The 19,686-nt window shown below is 40.3% G+C and overlaps 1 protein-coding gene across 4 annotated transcripts in view; it reads right to left on the bottom strand.

Annotated features, from left to right (window-relative positions):
* FCHSD2 (FCH and double SH3 domains 2) overlaps positions 1-19,686 on the bottom strand; it is a 121,235-nt gene that overhangs the window by 39,195 nt on the left and 62,354 nt on the right. For all 4 annotated transcript variants that reach the window (XM_030264090.4, XM_030264099.4, XM_041713807.2 and 1 more), the window contains exons 6-8: positions 16,795-16,928; positions 15,873-15,927; positions 15,346-15,474 (exon numbers count right to left, since the gene is read on the bottom strand). In XM_030264090.4, coding sequence (XP_030119950.3) covers positions 15,346-15,474; positions 15,873-15,927; positions 16,795-16,928 — 318 coding nt within the window. The remainder of the gene's footprint in view (positions 1-15,345; positions 15,475-15,872; positions 15,928-16,794; positions 16,929-19,686) is intronic.

Here is a 19,686-nt window from a genome sequence, read left to right on the forward strand (position 1 = left end):
TGGCTTCTGCAACTTCTTGAACTTCCACAGAAAGCAATTTTAAGGAATTTTTATAACTGCGTCACTGTCCTGTGACACAGGACTGTCAGCTGTTGCTGACAATCAGTTGACTGACACAACTGTTGCTGTCAGGCTAATTAATTTCTCCTGTTTCTTTTTGTTTTCCCAAAATCCCCATCCTGCACGACCATGTGCTATCCAGGAGTGCATTTGTTCAAACCAGCTCTCAACAAGGAAGCACAAGATATTCCAGCTGAAGAGCAGGGACACATGAAAAACTGAGAATAAAACCAACAGACCAAGAGGTAGGAAGAGAATATAATGACAGGAATAAAAAGTGCCTCTTTAAATCAACAAGGTTTGATGGAACTCGGAGTTTCCTCTTCTCCCACACCCTGCAGGAGTTCTCACCACGGCAAACAGGGGAACAATGGACACTGGAAGACCACAAGAGCCCCAAGTTCCTTTCAGCTGGGTGCCCATGAACACACTCTGCACTTTCCCTTACCCCAGAGCTTTGTGTTTTCTGCTGTCAGGAGTTTGGGGCTTGTTTGCAAGTTCTTTGTTTGCTCTCATTAGTCACTTGATGATTGTTCTGCACATCATTTTGTTCCTTTACAATTTCACCAGGGTCTTTGTTTTTACTGACAAAACCTTTGTTGCTGGGCCGCTGCAGTCTCCTCTGAGCACACAAAAATATGGAACAGCCACCAAGAGATGCCTGCCACCCTCCCCCAACGCTGGAAAGACATCCCTTTAAAACAAGAATAAGCAAAATTATTGATAATAACAAGATTTTCCTCCACCATCTCATGGCAGTGCCCTGTACTTGTCACATTTTAGGATGAGGGTCTGGTAGGTGAACACAGGCATGGAAGGAAATGCCCTTTATAATTCCTTTAATTGCCACAAGGCTGACAACAGTGAGAGTTACCTGGTGGAGATGGCACTAAATTAACACTCCAGGGTTAAAGGACAATTTCACTGAAATCAGTGAGAACACCCTGATGTGAGACTGCCATAAGTATGGAAAAACAGATCTTCAAATTCTACCATGCAAGGCTTAAAAAACCCTGGAAAATAAAAACAGACTCTAGGAATATCTAGAAATACATTCCCCAAAAAGCATCTCCCAAAACTTCCTGGACCGAGTCTGCTTTTTCATGCACAACTCTGGAATAAATCCCAGGGGAATTCCATTTTTGACAGGACGAATTTTTAATAAACTGCATCTTTGCTTTTGTGCTTCCTCATTCTTGGGGAGAAAAAAAAAATGTTCTGGCTCAAATCCAACATTTGGAAAATGACTTTGTGGCAGAGCTGTCACCATGATGGTATTTTTGCATCTGCAGAGTACAGAGTGCTCTACACTGCTCATGCCAGTAATAATTGGCTTCCTTCATGTGGAAAAATGTGCATTTAAATCCTTCAGCACTTTGACACCATTTCTGCTCTTCAGGGATTCTTCTGCTGACCACAAGACCATCGTCATCGTCACAAAATGTCTGAGCAACAGCAGTGGGGTGTGTGCTCTGTCTGGAATTTTTAGTTCTTCTTTCCCAAAAATAAATTATTTTGCTGCTCAGCTCAACAAATATTTTGATATTTCAACATGATTTGGAAGGTAAGTTAAAGAAATGCACTTTGTTCAAGAACAGGCCAGAGCTGATTATATTTACCTCCTACAAAACCAAATCTCACACAGAGAACCACCTCCGGAAATTCTTCCTTACAGAATTCCATCCAGATTTACCAGGAGGTCTCCATATGAACTTTTGTGCTACAAGAGAACCATCCCTGACTCAGACATAAGCTTGGATAAATCCAAATCTTTTCTATATTACAACAACACAAGCTAAGGGAGAGAAACCTTAAACTGACACAGATGTGCACATGAAAATGCATTTCACAACAAATCCCAATGTTTCTTAATAAATATTTTCCTTAAGATATTTTCTTAAAACTATTTTCTTAATATGTTCTTTAAAAATTAAGAAACAAGCATTTCCTTAAAAATATTCCCCTGGAGATAAAATGCACTAAAAAGGAGTTAAAAAAAAAAAAAAAAAAAAAGAAGAATCAGATACTGAGCATAAACATTCCTCAGGAGCTTGTGAGCTTGTGTTTACTCTTTTGCACCCTTGCAGTTTTTTAACCACCTATTTTTCTGGGTTTAGGTTTTAATTCTGTTGATTCAATCTCTGTATTATCATTTTCATTTACTTCTTCAGATAAATCTCCTCAACAAAACCTTTTCTACCCCAGCACAGGCTGTTGTTCCCAACTACTCCTTGGATATATCATTTCCATCTGTTTTCTCTACTTAGGTTTCCAGTCACCTGTATTCAGTGACCAGGCTATTCAAAAGCTGCTCACAGAGTAGGTTCGGGGATGGAAATGTCCCAGTATTACAAATGTCAATAATTTAATATATTCCAAAGCATTTCAGGTTCTTATCATGCCAAAGAGATTCCACCTGCAGCTTGATGTAGTCCTGCAAATGTAACAGTGTTCTGTCTCACCCACAGCACGAATGGTCTTATTGGGATATTCAGAATATTCAGGCATTTTCCAACTCAAATTACAAATTCAATTAAATTTTATGCTAACATATGAGACAATTAAGCAATATAAGAAGAGCAGAGTGTATCTCACACAGGGAACCCCACGTTCCTGAACAGGCACCCTACAAAAGGATCACTCTGCCAGTCACACTGAAATGCAAGGACCAAATCCAACAAAACTATTTCTAAGAATTTTTGTAATCTACACAAATGTGTTCTTATAAGGAAAATGGCCCAGAGTCACAGCACTGTGATTATTTGCAATAATTATGGAATCACAGAACGATGACAGCAATTATCTCCCACAATAAAGGAAAAAGCATGGTGGGGGTAATGCCAAAGGTATGGCAGCTGCAGTGCAGCAGGAAGATTGATCCGGGGTTCCCAAACCCCACTTGGGAATTCTGGGTGCCAATTATGCTTTATTACTTTTAGAAGTCCATTCTCAGTTATCTCCAGGGGAATCACACTAACAATTTATGCCTGCACGCCTTGTAAGCACCAGTGGGTGAGGACAAAGATAATTTGAGCCTGAAATCCATAATTAAAAATATTGTGGAAGGTTTTTCCCTTTCACAAACAGATTCCCCCCAACCCCCATCCCAAAGCCTGGCACAGAATCCCCTTTCCAAGCAGTATTCCAAGCAATATTCCTGAATAAAGATTGATGGAATCACCAGTTGTGCCATTTTCTCCAGAAGCCGAGAGGATTTTCTATTCTTCTACTGTTTGACAGGACAGTGATGGGTAACAAAAATCAACAGAAAAATGAACAAAAATGGGATCTTGTGCTGTTAAATCTTTTAATTAAATCACTTCTGAAGTGTGGCCTGATTGGGAATACCTAAAAATACTTTGGTCTCCTGACAGTATTTGTTGAACATAACTGCATTAAAGTTAAGCTCCTTTTCCAACTTATTTCAGCCCTGTAGGATTAATACTCAAACCTTTTTAAAAACTCCTTAATTTCACAGTGCCACTGCTCAGAGGCCCTCCCGACTCTGTGTGGGCAGAGCAGAGCAGGAGACTGAAATCCCACAGGAAGAGACATCCCAAGGATCTGGCAGGGCTGGGATTTCTTTGATACAAGGCTGTCTTCAGTGCTCAGTCTTTGCTATTAAATAAATTGAGCCTTTCAGCAAAGTTAATTCACTGAATGCTCCAATATCCCCTTTTAAATTAGAAATGGGGCTCCCAGACCCAGCCAGAGAGAAGGGTCTGTTCTCAGTGGGAATGTTGAGACAGAGAATCCAGGGATGTGGACCTGAAGTCACATATGAATAGCATAAAAATACACTGCAATAATCCAGCTGGATGAACTGACACTGAATACAATGGATGAACTGCCCAGTGAGAAGAGCAAAGCCTGAAAGGAGTGGATCAACTATCAAAAAATGCTGAATTATTTGGGTATACACAGAGCCACAAATATCTGTGAACATTTTATGTAGGAAAATAGATATTTCTCAGATTTGCTGTTTTATTTTTATGCACTTTTTAATTGGAATTCTGTATTTTTGAAAATTATCTTTTAGTAAATTGGATTCTCATCTGTTAAATTATTATAAACCATATATATAAATCTAGCATAGTAAACACTGTACAATTATATTAATAGGAGCAGTTTAACATTTTGATTTCTAATACCCTTGAGTCTGAACTAGAAACCCGATTTTTAACTATCTCCATGTACCTGGTTTAACACTCCAGTCAAAAGAAGCTTATTCAAGAAAATTCAGGCATCCAAATCCCAGAATATTGTTATGATTCCTCCTAACAATTTTTTTTTCTTGTTCATTTTGAATCATTTTCAGCTCCTCATGACTTTTATGTGAGATGAGAGCCATGAACCCAAGCACTGAAACTTTCCCAAAGTTTTATAAATCCATGAGGATTTTTAAGAAGGTCCTCATAGAAGGAGGTGCTGGAAAGTGCTGCTGGATGCCCTGGACAAAGTTGGTGCCACAAGGAAAGTGCATGGAAAAGGTTCTTCCCATCATCCACGAGCAACACTGGGAATACCAGGGAGAGATTAATTCCTTTAAATAGCATTCCAATCCTACAAGCAATTATCTCAGGGCTTTGATAATTTGTGAAACATTATAAAATAATATCCTCCTTCAGCTGGATGACACCATTCCACAAGTCAGCCATCAGGAATTAGGGATTTAAGGAAGCCACTGGTAGGGAATATTTGCTTCCCTCTACACCAAGGGCGCCTAGCCTGGCTGCAAAGCTTTTTAAGCGGAGATGACAATTTGAACAGATGGGAATTTTATTTTTGGGGATCAAACCTGCAGGTAGGGAGACAAATCACACTGGAGCATTCACACTCCTCCTCTTTGCATGACTGAGTTTCTGGGCCAGCTTTACAATCCATTATCTCCTTAGCAATTTGTAAAAACTAAATAGGAATTTTCAGCTGCAGGAAGGGATTTCAAGGCAAGGAAGTTTTCTAAAGACTGTGCAAAAACCAGAGCTCAAGCAGCTCTTGTCCACACAGGCAATGAGCAGCTCCACACTTCCAGCCATCCCAAAACACCTGCACTGTCTCCAAACAGAGCAGAGCTTTGGAAGCTGAAAGAATAAAGAACCCCTCAAAAGTTGACAGCTGGGCCCTATGAAACACTCAAAGATCTATGAAAACTCTTCCCAGGATTGCCTCCCTCTCGGCAAGACAGCTGTAGATTAGAAACCATTTTACCATTTTCCCATAACGTTTTCTGGGATTTAATTAAACTTCACATTCAGCGTGACATTTCCCATCTCACACTTATTGGCCTTGTGCTATTTTGGGCCTCATCTCCTTGTTATAATTCTTCTGCTGCTTTCATTAGTGAAGCCACTCAGAAAATGTTTTGTCCTGCCACTGACGACAGAAGATGAGTCAGAGAATCACAGGATGGGCTGGGGGAAGAGAGACCTTAAAATCATCTCACCCCACCCCTGCCATGGCAGGGACACCTTCCACTGTCCCAGGCTGCTCCAAGCTCTGTCCAACCTGCCAGGGATGCAGGGGCAGCCACAGCTGCTCTGGGCACCCTGTGCCAGGGCCTGCCCACCATGCCAGGGAACAATTCCTAATTCCCAGCATCCCATCTATCCCTGCCCTTCAGGAAGCCATTCCCTGTGTCCTGTCCCTCCACCCCTTGTTCCCAGTCCCTCTCCAGCTCTCCTGGAGCCCCTTTAGACTGTCTCCTGCAAGAGCTCTGAGCTCTCCACATTTTCAGTAACTTTAACAGGACAAAACCTGTGCAGACACATTCAATTTTAAGAATAATCCACGAGTTTTTCAAGGGAAACACATCCATTCCAGTAATTAATTTAAACATTGTGTGGTTATGAGTAACAGCCGAAAAAACACCAATGAGGAAAAAAGTAACTTTTCCCTGCTTCTTCAATTCTCCCAGTGGAGCTGCTACAAACAAAGCCCTCAAGCAAACAAAACCCTGTGAAGGATCTGTTTGGGATGCTTTTCTCCAGGAATCCTAAAGCAGGAACGCTGCATGCTTCTGGAAACAGCGTGGCTGCCCCACCTGCCTCCCAAAGCACAGACCAGGTGCTTCCTGAGCTCCAAGGCTGCTCTCTGGCACAGGGAAGTATTTTGGGAACTGCTCTCATTGTGTTGCAGTGTGCCTTTGAAACAAGATGGCAGTTTCATTTCCTGCTCACAATGAGCGGCTTTATGACAGCTGACCAAAATATCTCCAAGCCCCATTCAAATCCCAAACAGTTTCTACATAAAATCTTTAAATGAAACAAAAAGTGTCTTAGGTTTTCTGCTACCTTCCTCAACCAGATTTCTCCCAGATTCCTTTCAAGTAACTACTTCCTAATCCTAATCCTCACACTGCCTTCCTGGTGCCTTCTTACTAGCAGAGGTTTTGAGTTTTTTTAATTTAATTTTTTTTTTAAATTTCCAGTCATTTTACTTGTTTTACAACATTCAGCTTAAATCCCTTATCATTCTCCCTCTATGCCCCTGTGCCCAGGTGGGACCCCACCTGCAGAGCTGCCCCACCCCTGGGGACTCGGCAGCAGCACCTGGAGCTGCTGGAGAGAGCCCAGAGGAATCCATGGAGCTGCTCCAGGGCTGGAGCCAGGCTGGGAGAGCTGGGGGTGCTCACCTGGAGAGGAGATGGCTCCAGGGAGAGCTCAGAGCCCTTGCAGAGCCCAGAGGGGCTCCAGGAGAGCTGGAGAGGGACTGGGGACAAGGCACAGAAGGACAGAAGAAGGAGGAATGCCTTTCTTTCATAAGCATCTGTAAAATCACACTGTGTTTTTACAATTAACCCTTTTTTAAAGTTATTTCTGTGAAAACACCAAAGGAAACCTCACTGAAAAGTCAGTCATATTATCAAGAAATAATTTATTTCACTGTGAATAAATGGTCATTGTTTTAAGATAATTAAGTTGCCTGAGTTCCATATTGGACTTTGCCATGCTGCTTTTACACTGCACTGCCCAGCCCTGAAGGAATAAACACCTGGATCCTGAAATAAATGGGTTTCTTTGGATCAAATGCTTTAATAAGGGATTAATTTGTGACTGAAACACGAGGTGAGACAAACTGACTGTCACCAGGCCAATGTGACCATCACACTTTCTCATCTTCCCAACAGAAACAGCTCTGACTCAGACCCACTCCTGTGCCTCAAGGTCGTGTGGAAAGTCTGCATGAGGAGCAACGTGATTTTTCAGCGGGTGAGTGGTGCATTTGGAACTGAAAATCCACATTTTATCTATGAAAAATTAAAAATGTAATTGGAAATGTAAGAACTGGGGGGCAGAGGCCAGGGTTAGATGGGAAATTGGGAAGGAATTCCTGTCTGTGAGGGTGGCAGGGCCTGGCACAGGGTGCCCAGAGCAGCTGTGGCTGCCCTGGATCCCTGAAGCGTCCAAGGTCAGGGTGGACACTGGGGTTTGGAACAGTCTGGGATGGTGAAGGTGTCCCTGCCATGGCAGGGGTGGTACTGGAGGCATTTTAAGGTCCTTTCCAACCCAAACCATTCCCTGATTCTATGACATATATTCATCATAGTTACTGGTGCAAATACCATTTACTGTTAAGGCCAGTAAACTCCCTTGCTTGTGGTTTTACCAGAATAAACATCAAAAGTTGCATTTCCAGTGCAAATCCTCTTTTCACTTCCCTGCAAACATTAACTCGGTCAGCTGGAATCCAAATGCTCTCAACTGGAGCTAGTGTATATTCCATGGACTGTGAACACCTAAAATTCTCTAAGGCACGTCTCCGGTATCAAGTGGGAATGATGAAGTGAGAGATGAGCATTTAAGAAAAACATTGAACAAGAGACCACAATTAATGATCTAATCATTTATGTGGATGCAGAACTATGCTACAACCTGGAATTCTTTTCCTCCAGGTTTGATGTGCACATCAACACAGAGACAGATGTCCCTGGATGGGAAAACAGCGTGGGATCAGGATCAGCTGCTGGGGAACCCACAACGAGCATCTTCTGGAGCACTGGCATCATGTGCTGAGCATGATCCCTGCAGCCACCCGTCTCCGTGGGAATGACCATGAGGAGGCCAAGCACACTCATGAACTGCCTGGGGAGGGACGTTCCTGTGCCCATCTGAAGCTGGAGATAATGCCATCCATGGCTGCCTTAACTGGGATTACAAAATATTTGTGGCTTGCAGCTGACAAGGGCCGGAAGTGAAACAATAGTTCTTTCACTTGCACAAGTCCCCTCTGCATTTTTAAGGGAGTTTTACAGGATCTTAAAAGAATTGGTAGCACTGAAATAATAAAAGAGATTTATAGAAGAAAATGGAAATATCTGGTGACTTCAGAATTACTTTATCTTAATGCTATTTTTTCATTGAGGGGCAGACTTTCCATTTTAAAAAAGGAATCCCCTGGGTGCTTGTAAATCATTCCAGAAAGTTTGAAACAATACCATGGACGTAAATTGATTTCTTACAGTGATAATATTGGTTCTGCTTGTTCCAGAGGCTACAGAAATATGTGCTGATGTAAATGGTATCCTTTTATTTCTCCAGGACACAGCGGTGCTGGGATAACATTCCTGAGTCAATTTAAGATTTTCAGCTACTGTGTCAACTTATTTTTCAATTCAGACAGAGCCACCAGGGGAAAGAACCCTTTGCCACACACATCTTATTAATTTCAGGGCATAAAGCAAATTATTAACTTAAAGCCATCAAGTCCTCAAGTTGGGGTCATTTTTATAAACACTGCCAGCTCCAGCTGAATCTCATTTGTGCAATCCATGTTTGGAGCCAGCATTTCCATTTGTTTTAAATGTTCACTGAAAGTGCATGAGAAAAGTGATGGATGACTGTGCTGAAAACAGAGAAGTCAACACAGCTTCACAAAAACTCCCAACCATTCCAACAAATAAAAACCAGGGCACACCAGAACATGAAGGTTCCAGCACTGCTGGAACTCATGCTGTTGCTCCACTTAATTGCAGGAAAAAAACCAAAACCAGAAAGCAGAAGGTTAAACCCCAAGGAAAACCTCCTTACCAAAAAATGCTGTTTTAAGGAATGATAGAGTAATTCGGATTTAAAAGGGAGATACTGGCTCAACCTCTGCACTCAGAGCAGGGTCAAGTACACCAGGTTGCTCATTCCCTGGAAGTCAGCCAGATCTCTTCCTCTATCAGAGTCCTTAAAAACAGGCAAGGGCGTGGATAAGCCACACTTCACCTGTAATTTTATAAATCAACCCTTAAATTAGCAAAGCTGTGCTATAACTTGTGTTGTTACTGTCACCCACACCTGAGCAAAGGGCTGTTGCAGAGAAATGATGTAACCAAGTTTTTATTCAAACCTGCCAAATCATCACAAGAACTCTGATCAAGAACAAGAGCCAAATTACACAACTCCACTTCCTCGTGTCAAGCAAACTGGAAAGTACAGAAAAAACCAGAAAAGCAGCCTGATAATTACAAGAGGATAAAAGAAACCACCAAAACCACAAAGACAAAGCACCAGCTTTTGACACTGTTCTCCCTCAAATACCAAAGCCCACATGAGCAATGACATGAAATATTTCCTTTTAAAAGTGCTTTGTTTAGAAATATCTGCTGCTACTGCCTGCTACCTTCTCCAGAATTTTTCTGTGCTCACTAAAATTGCAGCACCACCTGTAACTGTTCCTCAGCCCTGGCACAGGGTGCCCAGAGAAGCTGTGGCTGCCCCTGGATCCCTGGAATTATTCCAGGCCAGGTTGGAGCAGCCTGGGACAGTGGAAGGTGTTGGAACTGGATCGTCTTTAAGGTCCCTTCCAACCCCAACCAGCCTGTGATTTTGAAATGGAGGTTTTTGTTCCCTCTTTCTTTCTCTCTTTAAATAATCTCAGAACTGTTTAAAGTGAAAAGCACACCTGCTATTCTTTTTTCATGTCAACATTTCCTCATAGTAAGTTGCTGTGTAAAGTCATTCTTTGAGGTGGTTCATGAGGGGAACTTACAGAATTAAGAGCACAGCATTAAACAATGATAAAGTTTCTAAAAGGATGAATATCAAAACAGTCCTGATTTAACTTCAACTATCAGCTTAGACTTCCTTCTGACCTCAGTTCAAAGTAAAAACCTAAGCACCAGGCAGACAACTTATTTTTAAAAGGGTTTTGGACTGTACTTTCACATTCAGGTGATGGCAATTCTTCCTAAGCAGCTTGTCAGGAAATTGGCAAAGAATAAAACATTACCAGGCTTTATTTAGTTGTGCTTTGAGGGGTTTTAATTTCACTGCAGAGACTGAAATGGACATAAAGGACAGATAAAAAGAAAGCCAAAAGGATTCAAATCTTTTCTGAACAGAGAGCTAGAATGGCTTTGCCCCTTATTAAAGGGTGTAATTGGAAAACTAGGAAGGCACAGTAGGAACAATTCTTCATCCTACTGAAAAAGCAAAGCAGGAAGCATTTTGTATTTTCTTTCCAAGCATCCCTGTTTAGTCTGTGATGGCATTCACAGTTACCAACACAGCAGAGCAAATAACTTTTTCTTCTCTGCAAAAAAAATGTTGCAAAATAAAGTAACATACTTTGAACCACTGAAAACAAGCAGGAGCTGTGCGCACCAGGAACCCTGGTATGAAAAACCCTTTTTGCTGCCTGTCACAGAAAAGGAAGCAAGGCCACAAGGTGGATTTGTGATTCATTTGTCACAGGACAGCAGCACAGCAGCATTCCAGAGGCAGACACAAGGAAAAAACCCAGCAGCAGCTTCCTCTTGGGAGCAGCCCAAGGTGCCCCAGTCCAGCACACATCCCTCTTTCCCAGCAGGCTGAAATCCCTCCTGCAGACACAGATCTGCACTGTGGCTGCAAAGGATCTCACCCCTCCTCTGTCCAGCACCAGCACAGCCTTTTGTTGGATTTTGTTGTTATAAAGCACTGAAGATCCATTCTCCAGGCTGGCTGCACAAGAACTCTACCTGCCTCTGCTCTGCTCAGCTCACACAGGCTGCCAGGACCAGCCCTTGATTTCCACATGCAAGAAACACTCCATGGTTCTATTTTATGCTAAGCAAGACACCTTTTAGCCTGTTGAAATAAAAGGTAATTTAATATGAGGAGAAAACAGATGGGAAGAGGCAGCCACATCAGCTGAGCTTTTAAGCTGTTATTTATCAATGCAGCCATGTCAGAGCTGAGAGGAAAATCTCATGTTTTCTAGGAAAGTGTCTACACGTGCAGTTGGAGCACAGGGATGGTTTGAGAGTGCAGTGCCACAACTCCAACCCCAAGGCAGCAGCTGGATGCACGTTATGGTCAGTGCAGGAAATGGAAAGACAGAAACTTCCACAGACACTGAAGGGTTTCATTTGCAGCCTTGGAAGAAGCTTGGATTGATGTAAAAACAAAAGTACACAAGCAGAAAAATTATGAATTTATGTTTCTATAGCTCTAAGTAAGGATATACCTTAGGTAAATAAGAGACTGTATTGAGTAAGATGGTGAAGGGTTTTATAGTGTAGTAATGTAATTACTACACTAAAGTAATTACTAAAGTAAGTAAAGTATTTTATAATTGCTAAAGTTTAGTAAGTATTTACTTACTAAAGTAATGTATAGAGTAAGCTAAGAGTTTAAATGTTATAATAGAAGCATATGTGTGTATGTGTAATAGCAGCCTACTTGGATGAAAGCATCCACAGTGCAGTAGAATTAAGTAATGGTGATAGGTTAGAAAAACAAAATTAACTTTGTGGCAGCTTTGTATTGGATTAGAATGTTATATATTGTAATAAAGAAACTTGGACTGCTTTGATCTATGGCTGACTGCTTGCTCTTTTAAATCTCACAGCCTTTGAGGCTGATGTTTATTTGAGTAATAAATCATTTTTAGCCCAACTGTGGTCCCTTCAATTAACACAGTGATAATAATTGATATCTCCAAGATAATAGGCCAGGGACTGGGTATGCTCCAGCCAAGCCAGCCCTGGCTTCCAAAGAGCCAGAGGCAACAAAACCCACACAGCTCCATCCTAATCCTGGAAACAAGAACTCCATGAAAACCCAAACCTGTGGAGAAAAACTGTTTATGGTGGATGCAAACAGAAACAGCCTCTGACACATCTGTAAATGTTATAGACAGTAATACAGCCAAGTATCAGCTGAAAAGTTTTCATGTGATTTTTTTCTAGCTCTAAAGATTTTCTCATTTTTGGGTAACAACTAGAAAAACCAGGAACTGGGTCCAAAATCTGAACAGTTTGAGGTGATACTTGATGTGATTTAGAAATGTGGAGAGCCCTGAGCAGTTCAAAGATCAGCTCAAGGGCAGCTAAATGGGGAAACACAGACAGCACGTGGCACTACAGGAATACCTAAGGACTTACTAATACTGAGATAAAAAGCACATTTTCTGAATATTAATCAGAATACAGTAGCAAAGATGTTTCGTTTAGACACTACAACTGCTTATAGCACATAAAATACACTGGGTCACACCACCACTCAACCTATTGAAACAAAAACTGTGCTGGAAGGGTGAAACTCCCTTCCAAAATCCTCCCTTCCCAGTGATGTCACCTGGAGATTAGAAACATTGCACAGGTGTCTCCATTTCTCTATCCTTCACTCCATTTTCCAGTTCCAGCATCTCTTTCAAAAATGGTAATAGCTATTCAGAGTTCTTTATTCCATAGGCAGCAATTTTGTCCCCAAGTTACTGTATTTTTGTTTTTAACATTAATTTAATCTGCTATTTTCTGCCTAGTCAACCAAAATTGGCAAGATCTTGCTCCATTTCTCAGTCATTGTCCATTTGCTTCTACTGAATGATTCTTCACCTTCAATTGGTCACCTCTCACTCCAGCTCCTTCTCCATTTGTGTTAAATCATTCTGCTAAATAAAATAATCCTGTTTTCTGGACTTTATACAGTGTGGTTCCCTCAGGAATTTCAGAAGGAGGAGAAGGAGAAACCAGGACCCTGGCAGCAAATCCCATTCCAGATTACAAGCTGCTGTTTCTATTGTATTTATGTATTTAAGCAGTTTCATCCTTCAATTTACATTACAGTGTCTGGATGAAAGAATTGGAATCCAGTGATGCATTATGCTTGATTTTCCTGAAGATTTTCCCTCTCTCTCTCCTAAAATCTCCAGTAGCCACTTCAATTTTGGGACCTCTGCCTTGCTCCAGAGAATGACCCTGTTCCCAGGACACCTGGGTGATCTCCCAGGGAGTTTTGCTCATGGCCAACAGTGCAAGAGACCTGAATTTACAGCTCTTCATTAAAACACACACTTTTGTTTATCAGACAAAGAGATTCAACTGCTATAAATATCTGAGAGATGCAGAAAAATAAACCCTGAGTGGTGTCCTTTCCTTCCAGAGTAATTTGGCTGGATGAAAGCACTTAGGCCTTCAGTAAACCACAATTATTTATATCAAAGACTAAGTTGTAAGGTTTTTTCTGTATTTAAAAAAAAAAAAAAAGGGTTCCACTTGAGAAAGGCTTGGAAAAAAAATGACCAAGGTTATTTGCTCATTTTTAAAAATTATTTCAAACAGAATTTTTGTTTGGTTTATTGTGAACCTATTCAACTCCCTTCTGGAATTGCTCCCAAGTCAAAGCATTAAGTGATGACAGCCAATCATGCATGTAAGTGTGGAATTATCTTATGTAAGCATCAATTAATAATTTTATCTGCACCAGCACAAGGAAATTCTTTACAAGCATTTCCATGTACTAAACATTTAGTCAGCACAAATATTCACATTTTGCTAACAGAAAAGCACCCACAGAGGGAAAAGCAGGAGAATTCCTTTGGTACTTTTATTTTTTTACCTCACTTACCTGGTTTTCATATCAATATTTCCCCCCCAAAATGCAAAGGTATGCTGATAACAAAGGGATTTGTTACAATTCTATGCTATTTCTCCACTAAAGCGATTCAAAATGCAAATGACAGACTTTTAAGTCACCCTGCCTAGAAATAGTTTGCAAAGAGCAAATTCAAGCAAAGTTTGAAAATGTCAACATGTGAAATGCAAGCAGCTAAAGTGTGAAGGAGATGATTTTACAATTTATTTGCAGCTCTCAAATTCAGAGACACAGGAATAGTGTACATTTAATTAATTCTAGGGTGATAATTAAGAAAAAACAACTGTGAACAATCAGATTTGAACTTTTTAGTGTGTCATTTCCTCTGAGTTCAAGTAGCTACTCCTGCCTTGACCTGGCAAAGTGCCACAGCTGAGAACAGGAATGCTGACTGCTGTTCCCTAAAATCCATAGCTTGGAAACCAAGATAATAACTCTAGCTCATTAATCACACCATAAAGAAGTGTTCTGATCAGACACAAAATAAAAAGAATTATAGGATATGGTACTAAAGAAGTAAAAAAAAAATCCCAGTTTCCTTATAACAGAAAAAGACAGGGCTCAGTTTGACAAACCTGACTCCTTTACCGAGTGAGTTTTTCAGTCAGGTTTTTTTTTAATCCTTTATCCAACTGAGTTTTATCCAATTGAGTTTCTCAGAAAGGAAGTGAATTAAAAAATGAAGTGATTGCTCAGTTTCAGGGCCTGAAAGCTGGTTCCAAGTTTTTCAGACACCACTGCAAGTTCTACCTTCCCTTTCATTTGTGGCAGCTCATTGGAAAAGTCAATTCAGGACTTTGGACCCTCCCAGATTAACCCAGTTTCCAGTTGTGATAATTCACTTGTGGGGAATTTTGGAAGGAATTCTAGATGGGACTTCTGAGTTGTTTTTGATGATGTGGTTTATTTTCTTATCTTCCACACAGGCAGGAAGGGTGAGTTCAGCTCACATCACCACAGCATGGCTCAGAAGGTCAAAAAACCCTCAGTTACAAGACTTTTTAAAGAGTTATTGATTAATAAAACACTACCAACAAGGATATTTATGCTTTTGACCCAATCCTTAAATATTTTATCTTATGGACCCATGCTGCAGTGTAGGCTTTCTTAGCTGATCATGTTATGGCACAAAAACCTACAGTGCTGCTTTCTAATCTCCTTGTTTACCTCTTTGATTTTTTCTGTATCTCAAACTCTAAACTCTTTCATTTTTTCCAAATCTTTTATTTTTTCTGTATCAAAAATACTAAAACTCTAAACTTTCCTTTACTTAGCTTAACGTGTCTCTGCTTTAAACTACAAATCCACATTCTAACTAAGTTTGGAAGCCTTTTCCAAGGTTTCAAATCAAACTCTGGGTTTAATTCTTGCCTTACAGGCCCAAAGTTCTGAGAATTTTGGATTCCAACACCCTGTGGCAAGCAGAAATCAGCTTCCTTACCTTCATGATGTTCACCAGGTCTGTTTGATAGTAGCGGTCCTGGTGGGCATTGGCAGCTGCTAAGGTGAGGAGATAATCATTCCTGGCATGGATAGCCTTGGAATTGCACTCGGATCGGCGGGCTTTTAACTGCAACAAGTGAAAACACAGCTCAGAAAGGCAATCTGAATGACCAAACGCGCATCAGTAGCAAAATAATTGTGTGGATGTTGTGGTAATACAGTGAAAACTTCAGGGCATTTACAGCTTATATGTCTTCCTAGTGATGAGGGGATTCCTGATGGATTTTTCTCTCCTGCAATTGGAATTTCACATGTGGTCTTCAAAGAACAGTTTTAACTCTAATTAGGGAAAAAAACTCCTTGCATGTATTCCACATATAATTCTATACTCTGCCCAGAGAATGCTCTTAGCTCATCCTTTGTCCCACCAATTTCCTTTCCAAGCTGTCCCTCACCTCTGCATTCCAGACAATTTGGGGCATTTGCCTCATGAAATGAGCAGCAAAATCCAAGTTTTATACTCACCTTCACACTTGCCTTCTGCAAGCTTATTCTTGACTGAAAAAGACTAAGTTTGGACCTGGAACAGAAACGAGCAGAAGAAATTGAATGACTGCCTTACACCATTTCTACAAAAGTATTTTTTCACTGTCTGAAGGATGGTGTTTAAAAAGTAAATGAGGAAACAAAATCAAGTTAATAGCTATTTTAGTCTGAATAACACTTCAGGATAAATCTACTCCAAAACCCCAAGCTCAAATTTTTGGTTATTTTTGTTTGCTTGTATATGACTGTTTACTTTCTTCAGGTATTATAGGTAATTTTATTACAGTTCTTTTCATCATCCCTCAGATAGACAGAAAATATCTCTAAGGAAGCCATCATTTCATTCCCTGAGAGCAATTCTGAATAACTTTTAAAAACAAAAATTAAAGAAACAAAGTGTAAAAAGGGTGTGGTGAACTCCCATAAGACAGGCCAGACACCAAACCCAAAACATGTGTTACTGGTTTTCCTGGAAGGAAGGAAATCACCCTCCTTAGGATGTCAAGGAACAGAAAAAAACCTCCAAAATTTATCTTGAAAAATTAAACACAGTGTCCTGCTGTCTCTCCCCCTCTAAATGGACTGATAGCAAATTTGAGATGTGTGGACAGAAAATGGAGTCAGGAGGTTTTAATATCAAAAAAATGCCAGCTGACACGCTGTCCATAGAAAATGCCAAATTAAAGCTGTTACTCAAACTTCCTTCCTAAACAAACCAACAGAAACAAGTTCTAATTTCCTCTCAGAGTGTGCTTGAAATAGCTACAAAAATGTATAGAAGCAAAATGCAAAGAAAACCAGGCAGAATCTCACTAAAAGCCAAATATCAAGTTCAAAACCTAATACAAATGTGTTTTTTGGGGCTGCAATTATTTCTACATATGCCATTATAAAAACATACTTGGCCTCAATATCAGCTTTCTCCCGCACTGCCTGAGCCATCTGTTCACTCTCAAAATATTTCTTTTTGCCTTTAGCTAAATCTTTGACTGTCTCCTGTAGTTCAGCTTGGATCCTTGTCAGCTGGTCCACGCACTGAAAAAAAGCATTCAGGAAAGAAAATATTACTCTTTTTTTTTTTTTTTTTTTTTTTTTTAATCCAAATAACATTATCATTATCATCATCATCATCATGCTGCTGTTTATGGTATTTTATAGGGAAGGATTCAGTCTTCAAGTCACTCCTGGTCAATTATTCATGCAGATCTTTTAAAACTGATCAGAACACAAAATCTTCTCTCTTCCTTTCTTTCTGCTGCTGTTTAAAGCGTTAGGATAACCCACAAATTAAACAGAAAAGTTCTGAAAGCTTTGGATGCAGTAATTAGTTGAAGTAATCAGAATACAACTGGGAAAAATCCAAAGGCAATCTACTGGAAGTGATACCAAAAAAATGTTTAATCTTTCCTTCTTTAAAATTTAAAACATGAGGCAAAAGCTGCCACACAAAATACAACAGGAAGAAAAATTATTATATTCAGCAATTCTTCAGACACGCTGCCAGCTTAAGAAAAACCCCAACAAACTGGGAAAGGATCTGTGCAAAGCAGGATCTAGGTAAGAAAACCAATGTGAATCATCAGTGTCTAGAATTAAAACTCTTTAGAAGAGATTACTAAAGATTTTCTTTTCCCCAAACTGGATTAAGCACGCAGGAGATTGATAACCCAGTGGATTTCTATTTAATTACAGACATCACAGGCTGGATGTGGTCAGTGAAGGCTCCAGCAGCACCCAGGGGTGAGTTCAAACCTTTGAGTCCTTCAAAGAGCACCCCAAAAGTCCCAGCTCATTTCATATCATCACCACGCCCCTGGCTGCCCTCATTCCAGGTGCTGAACACTCCTGCAAAACACCTCAGCTTCTTCATTACACTAATTATTAATGAATAATTAATGTAGCCTCCTTTGGGAGCACCGCAGGACTGACGGGGTGCTGGGATCCAACCTAACACTGACTTCCCCCTGTTCCACTGCTAAAAAATAACACCCAGCCACCTGGGAAAAACCAACTGGCAGCCAACAGGAACTGCTGGCTCTCTCAGCATACATCCCTGCTCTCCCTGAAGCTGTCAAACTGCTACAAAGCACAGAAAAATTCCCACTAAAGCCACTGCTTGATGTGTGCAGGCCAATAAAGCAATGGGCTCCAGAGGGTGCATTCCCTGCAGGCTGGTTTGGGGAGTGGTGGAAGGCAGAATTTGGATTTTTGGAGACCTCTGTGTGCATCACTGAAAAATGAAAGGTAAAATTATCTGTATGTAACGGATGGCTGACAAAGAGCTAAAAGCCTGTTAAATGAACTGGGGTTTTGCGACATCAGTGGGGATTTTGATCCCTAAAATCTCCAGCCAGCGACAAAAAATTAAAATATCAAATAACTACAGTTGTTAAAAAGATCATTTGAGAAGAGTTAAATAATCTTGGTTTGCATCCCTGTAGGATAAAAAATTGTCAGGAGACTAGATGCTGCTTTAGATGGGTATTCCCATGTAATCTTACAAGTATTTTGCTGACTGAATTTCAATTTTGATAAGCTTTTGTCTGAATGGAGGTCAGAACAATTATTTCTTTGTCCATTATTTATCTGTTTGGGAATTCAAAGGGAAGGGTGAGAGGCTGCACTGTGTAAAACAATAAACTGGTTGTGTAGGAAAATTAATCCTGCCAAGTGGATGATAATTCCATGTTGTAGGAAAAGCGTATCACTGCTAGAATACCCTGAACCAGAACACTGCCCTAATAATTGTAATAACTTCTGTTGATTCAGAAGTGCAGGAATAAAGGAACTTCTTTACTTTTAAAAATGTAAAGATCCCACTTCTGCTGCTGACTCATGAACACTGAATTATCAGCACTTGCAGAAGAACAAAGTACAATTATTTACCAGAATAATGCCATAAAGAAGAATGCCATAAAATTGCCACAGCATTGTTTGGAAAGCTTCACATGAAAATAAAATGCCACAGGACAATAAAACAACATTAATAAAGTTAATTTTTCCCTGACAAAACAGATATTGCACATGCTTCTAAGAGCAGAATAATTTGTTCAGAAACTGAGAGCTCCCATTACAAGAACATCTTCTTAAATTTGTAACTAAGTATTTTACAAACAAAATTACAAAATACAAAATGCTCTAGAACACAGAACTGGATATATTCGGAGCCTTTGTTGTCACCTTGTAACAAGGACAGCTAAAATGTCTATTGTTTGGTGGTTTTTTTTTTTTCAATTAATGGGACATCTTCCACTATTCCAGGTTGCTCCAAGCCCCATCCAGCCTGGCCTTGGACACTTCCAGGGATGGAACAGCCACAGCAGCTCTGGGCACCCTGTGCCAGGGCTTGCCCACCCTCATAAATTACTTTCAAATGCAACAAGCAATTAAATGAATATCCAGCTCACTGGAACCACAGTATTTTCTCTGCAGGGACAATTACAGATAATTAAAGCGATCATTAAAGCAGCTTTTGGAGCACTTATTTGTGATAGTGTTACAGGAGGTGGTGGACAGTCTCCACTCTCCATCCTGGAGATTGCTCAAGCCATTCCTCAATGTTTCACATGGATCTTTTCTTTAAGAAAAAAATCTCAACTTTTTCTAATAAAAACCACTTGCAATTGTCACTGCAAACCCAATGCAATGCAATTTCTACAACACAGTGTGAGATTTGTCAAGATACATTTGACCAACTGATACAATATTTTCAGGAGACTCATTTCCAAGCAGTTATAATTTGGGATAACAGCTCAGAATTTTGATCCCTCTCCAACAAGCTTGATAAGATGAA

Source organism: Taeniopygia guttata, chromosome 1 (assembly GCF_048771995.1).
Source record: "Taeniopygia guttata chromosome 1, bTaeGut7.mat, whole genome shotgun sequence".
Classification (NCBI taxonomy): Eukaryota; Metazoa; Chordata; class Aves; order Passeriformes; family Estrildidae; genus Taeniopygia; species Taeniopygia guttata.